General features: G+C 38.4%; 1 protein-coding gene across 3 annotated transcripts in view; it reads left to right on the forward strand.

The window, feature by feature from the left end:
• The window catches only part of LOC106876226 (rho-associated protein kinase 2), a 204609-nt gene that overhangs the window by 191185 nt on the left and 6853 nt on the right, over nucleotides 1-6571 (forward strand). For all 3 annotated transcript variants that reach the window (XR_001410211.2, XM_014924712.2, XM_014924703.2), the window contains exon 34: nucleotides 2313-2436. Coding sequence is in view for 2 of the 3 variants with exons in the window: in XM_014924712.2 (XP_014780198.1) it covers nucleotides 2313-2436 (124 nt within the window). In the remaining variant the exon portion in view is untranslated. The remainder of the gene's footprint in view (nucleotides 1-2312; nucleotides 2437-6571) is intronic.

Below are 6571 nucleotides of genomic sequence, written 5' to 3' on the forward strand. Positions count from 1 at the left end.
CTGTCTGTCTGTCTGTCTATCTATCTATCTATCTATCTATCTATCTATCTATCTATCTATCTACTTATACCATCATCATCATCATCATCATCGTTTAACGTCCGCTTTCCATGCTAGCATGGGTTGGAAGTTTTGACTGGGGACTGGTGAACCAGATGGCTGCACCAGGCTCCAATCTGATCTGGCAGAGTTTCTACAGCTGGATGTCCTTCCTAACGCCAACCACTCTGAGAGTGTAGAGTTATATGTATGCACAAACATATAGTTGTACATGTATGCACAAGAATACACACACTTGTCAGAACAAGCAGAAATATTCACAATTAGTGTTTGTGAAGGCACTTGACTCAGTGGTTAGAGCATCGGGCTCACAAATATGAGGTAGTGAGTTCAATTCCTGGATCAGGCTGTGAGTTGTATACTTCAGCAAGACACTTATTTCATGTTGTTCCAGTTCACTCAGCTGTAGAAATGAGTTGTGACATCATTGGTGCCAAGCTATATTGGCTTTTGCCTTTCCCTTAGGTAACATCAGTGGCTTGGAGAGGGGAAGCTGGTATGTATGGTCAACTGCTGGTCTTCTATAACCAGCCCTACCTGGACTTGTGCCTCAGAGGGTAACTTTCTAGGTGCAATCGCATGGTCATTCATGACCGAAAGGAGTCTTTATCCTCTTTTAGTGCTTGTGGTTGGATTGGATTGCCCATGTTCAGTCCACTGCTGGACAAATGCTTCAGCATATTCTCTCCACTAACCATGGTCTGATGTACAGGCTGTGAATTTGAGCTTGAAGTCGTACTGGGTTGATGAGCCTACTCTGCCACATGGCTTGGCATAGGGCTGCAGTTATTTTTATACTCTCACCCAAGAGTAGCTAAGTTGATTCCACGTGAAGTCCAATAGCATACTCTTGTTTCTTTGTTAGTGACCAGTTTATATTTTAGTTGTAAAAAAATACGGATTAGTAAATCATCACATACAATCTGTACCACATTACTCAGCACGTGTACACACTTCTCTTCTCAATATACACATACATGTACTTACCACTATACCACATTGCTCAACACGTACTTGTACACTCAGCTTTACTCAGCACATAGATCCATGTCCATGCTACTCAACACAGTTATACATGCACACATCACAGTACTCAGCACACATATATGTACACATTTATACTATTGAATAGACTCATGCACATCCCACACTACTCAATGCTCACATATTTGTACACATCAGGCAACTCAGCACTGTCAGATATATACACTGTACACTACTTAGCACTCTTATGTGTATATCACATTACTTCACACACACATACACTACATTACTCAATGTATGCATACATGCATACACTCTTGGCACTCCGTTGGTTACAATGATGAAGGTTCCAGCTGATATGATCAACGGAACAGCCTGTTTGTGACATTAATGTGCAAGTGGCTGAGCACTCCACAGACATGCATACCCTTAACACAGTTCTCAGGGAGATTCAGAGTGACACAGAATATGACCAGGCTAGCCCTTTGAATTACAGGTATGACTCATTTTTGCCAGATGAGTGAACTGGAGCTATGTGAAATAAAGCATCTTGCTCAAGGACTCAATGTCCATCAGGAATCGAACTCATGTTCTTACAATCATGAGCTGCATACCCTAACCATTAAGCCATGCACCTTCACAGCATACACCACACTACATGTACTCATTATACTAATCAACACACATACACACCACAGTATTCAACACATATTCAACACCTTGCCACTGTTCGTATGTTTGCATGTCACATTAGTGGAAACTGGTGCATGTCATTACTCCACTCATGTTCACCACAGCATACTAAACATGTACACAACACCATACTGAACACATGTATGACACTGCTCAAAACATGCATAAAAGTACTCTACGCAAACATCTGTACTTCACACATAGGCTCAACACCACTTGAAACATTCACAACACCATATCAGACATGTGTACAACAACAGTCTAAGCATACACACATCAACACATCACACCACTAAATTCCCAAGTTACTGTATTTGGTGGTATAAAAAATGCATGGGCATGTTAGACACATCCCTTTTACAGTAGTACATACACAAGAAAAGGTTCTTTCATTGCATTAAAACTTATGGGTGGCCCAACTTTGCACAGAGGAAAGACCCAGAATGATTTTTTTTTTTTATGAGACCTTTTTCTGGGAAGGAAAAGGTATGTTGTATATGCACCCATGCACTCATTTATAGCAATATATATGTCTTGTAGCATCTCATTAACTTTCTCAATATATTATTTTTCAGTTAACTATGACATTCAAGCTAAGGAATTATTGCTGTTGGCTGAATCCTCAGAGAAACAAAAGTCCTGGGTGCAACATTTGGGGAGGAAAATTCCTAAGAAAGGAATAACTCCGGCAGGATCAAGGTATGGAAATAAAACAGTAGATTTATTAAGTATTTGATTGTTTTTTGTTTTTTATTTCGTTGTGATTTTTTTTATATATCTAATCAACTCTGATTAATTGAGGTTATCAACCATGGTATTTATCAGATGTTATTTGTTGGAGTGGACCAGTCACTATTTAAAAATAAATGCTGAATTACAGGGAATACAGATTGTATGATGTTTGTGTACGAAATTGGGTGCTGCTTAGGCATTGAATGTGGAAGATGATTTAAAGCTGGTTGGGAAGAAATGAGGTATGAATATTCTGATGAGTATGTAATATTAGTTTGCATGAACACTAGAACATGATTGAGCCGAAAGCTAAACTGAGTGTGCAGTGTGCCAGAAAGAAGAAGCTGTACTTGTACAATCATGTGATGTTGATGATGCATATGGTAGTAGACATTTGGATAAAGAATAGTCAAGATATCCAAATGGAAGGAACCTATGGTACAAGAAGTGGTGGAAGCTGATCTCAAAAAGTTTATCATCACAGAGAGATGACAAAGGACCCAGAGCAAGTGTTATGTTGCTGTGCATCAGAAGACCCATCCATCCACCCAACCCAGTAAGCATGGAAAAGTTGACATAAAATAATTGCATAAAACCTTCCAGTGTAGTTTTATGTCATGCCAGGAAAAGGTTGATCTGTTTTTATTTTAATGATTAATTCTACTCAATCGGTTATGTGTTTTGATCATACTCTGTGTTGTGTTGTGTAGTCAATGTGTATCTTATAAATATACTGTTACGTTATAATACTATATTTTAAAAATGCCTAAAACTAGCCAATAATAGTTATGTTTTTAATGTAACTATACTGCTGTTTTAACTATTTCCCTTCAAACTTTTCCAGTTTGCATATTTTGTATTATAACTATGTGCTATGCAAGAGATGGGTGGAGGTGCAATGGCCCAGGGGTTAGGGCAGCGGACTCGCAGTCATAGGATCGCGGTTTCAATTCCCAGACAGGGCGTTGTGAGTGTTTATTGAGCGAAAAACACCTAAAGCTCCACGAGGCTCCGACAGGGGTTGGTGGTAAACCCTGCTGTACTCTTTCACCACAACTTTCTCTCACTCTTACTTCCTGTTTCTGTTGTGCCTGTAATTCAAAGGGTCAGCCTTGTCACACTCTGTCACGCCGAATATCCCCGAGAACTACGTTAAAGGTACACGTGTCTGTGGAGTGCTCAGCCACTTGCACGTTAATTTCATGAGCAGGCTGTTCTGTTGATCGGATCAACTGGAACCCTCGACGTCGTAAGTGACGGGGTGCCAACATGCAAGAGATGGGAAGAGGTGTTGCTTGTGCTGACATTTTGAGTATGTAGTACTCTTTTTCAAGTTAGACATTCTCTTTCCCTGAACTCAAATGTGTTGGGGCTTAGTGAGTTTTTTTTTACAAATGTCAAATGACTTCTTGTTGGCTATGGCTGTTGCTGGTATATCGTAAGTCAGCCTATGTTAAATCAGAAGGTACTGAAAGTTAAATTGGAACACATGCAAATTTGTACTTATGTACATGTGTTGGTAGAGGATAGGTATATTTATTCCCTAGTCAACTTTTTTTCAGTTTATTTGAATATTTATGTAAATTAAATACGTTGTGAAGACTGTCTATGAGTGTGTACGTACAGGTAGGGAGTATGTCTAAGAAACAGTTGTTTTTGCCATTCCCTGTGATTTATTATTTAATTATTTCTCAATAACTTATTTAATCTCACCTTTGTACTGTATAAACTGCTAAACACCTAAAACATTGCATGCTCTGATTAATTTTGCAAGAAAACTCAAGAGGGTTACCTTAAAATCTCATCACGAGCTGAACTAATGTACTCTTCTAGCAGCAGCATGAGCGCTCTTGGACTTTGGCTACCCACATTGTGGATTTTTGCTTTTGACTACCCATTTTCGTTCACCACATGATGGTTGGATCTATTTGGTTTTGCTTGGACTGCCCACGTTTTATAACTGATGAACAGACACTAGGCCAATCCATCATGCCAAAGATGCGGGTAGTCTAAGCAAAACCAAATGGACCCAACCATCATGTAGTGAACCAAAATGGGTAGTCAAAAGCAAAAAGCCACAATGTGGGCAGCCAGAATCCAAGAGCACTCATGCTGCTGCTTCACTCTTGTGGAAAAACATGATAATAAGCATGCTCACTTAAGCAGTGCTCCAATATTTTGATATACACTTACAACCTTTTAAAAATCCCTTCCTGAACTAACTGTAATTATATAGCTGTGTCATTATTTACATTTATGTAATGCAGTGTGCTGGCTGAATCGTTAGTATGCTGGACAAAATGATTAGTAGCGTTTCTTCTGGCTGTTTATGCTCTGAATTCATATGCCAACTTTACCTTTGAAATAAGTAGCCATTGAGTACTAAGTGTCAATGTAATCGACTCCCCCCCACCTCATTCCCCTCAAAATTGCTGGCGTTGTGTCAAAAGTAGAATTGCTTACATTTATGAGGGTGGTGAGGGGTTGAATCAGTGCAGCTCTCGGCTAAAATGTTTTGCAGTATCCTGTTAGGCCCTTTTTAAATTCCAGATCCATATTAAATTAGTGTTGATAAATTAAGTACCAGTAAATTGACTCTATTGCTTTTACTATAAATTTCAGGACTAATTGATCATCTCCTCAGGTAGCCCCACCATATAAGAAATAAATCGTTACTTTAGATTCAGAATGTTGTTTCAAAGCCTCTTTCCGACTGACAGCTCTTGTGGTTATGTAAGCTCTTACATTTCATCTGTTGCTAAAGATGTGAGCTTGGGGTTGGGGGAAAAATATACATGAAATGAATTGCTGTTGCTGCTGGTGCTGATGATGACGATGATGGTGACGATGGTAGAGAGGAAGCTGATGATTAAGGTGGGGTTTTATCCAATCCATTCCTTATTTTAAGATTACGTTGATGTTTTATTGTCTTACCTTAAAGTAAAAGGAATCTGTTAACACATACACACGTGTACATCCACTCATACACACACAAAATAGTTTTAAGAATCAATCAACACACACACCCACGTACACGCACACACACACACACACACACACACACGCATACATTTGCATTCTTCTGTAGTAACAGAAATGGGATGATTTTGTAAATGTGAATTTTAATATATTAGCATATCATTAACATTAATATATTAACACATTAACATATCATTGGAGCAGTTTTTGCATTTATTATTTTTTACACTAACCATGGACTCTGCCACATTATAAAGTAAGCATGAACCAGTGAGAGGGCAACCACAGTTGCTCTATCTGCTAGAAATAGCAACCAAAGGTCTCTTAAGTCAAACCTAACCATCTTAAATAAAAGGAGACGTTGAGAAGTGTAGACCTTGATGTATGAAATGATGCACTTTTGATCATTGGTCTACTCAATTAAGGCTGGCCTTGGGCTAAACAACAACAATATCATAAAAATAATGTTAGCTTAATGTATGTTGTAATTTACCATGTTAGAGAGAGTAGTTAGCAAGATTTGAAATCCTGACTTTGTAATCTATATTTCAGCCCCCTTAACTCTTTAACATACAAACTGGCCCCCTAAATGGGCATTGTAAAAGTTTGTGCTGTTAGCTAATATCATCCATACCTAGTGCTATTGACACATTTCTTTTAGTAGCAAGCAATCACCTAACCAAATCAATGTGGTGGGCATGGATTTCTTAGTTTCTTGATGTTTTAGTATTAACACATCAGCAGTAAATATGTAGAAGAAGAATTTCATGTTTAAAACATTTATGTGGGAAATTTGACTGTGGATTGTTGCTGCCCCCATCTACAGTTGTTTCTGGAGTAAGTGAGGGAGAAAGATAGAGTTTACTGAGAGATAGAAGAGTGGAGGGGAAGATCCCCTTTAATGAGAGAGAACTGCTTCAGAGTTTATAATTTTATTATTATTATTATTATTATTATTATTATTATTATTATTACTGGTGAACTGTCAGAATCGTTAGCATGCCAGGTGAAATACTTAGCAGTATTTTTCCCATTGCTACATTCTGAGTTCTACTTCTACCAAGGTCAACTTTGCCTTTCAGGGTCTATAAAATAAATACCAGTTTTGTACTGAGGTCAATGT

The sequence above is a fragment of the Octopus bimaculoides genome, chromosome 8 (genome assembly GCF_001194135.2).
Source record: "Octopus bimaculoides isolate UCB-OBI-ISO-001 chromosome 8, ASM119413v2, whole genome shotgun sequence".
Taxonomy (NCBI): Eukaryota; Metazoa; Mollusca; class Cephalopoda; order Octopoda; family Octopodidae; genus Octopus; species Octopus bimaculoides.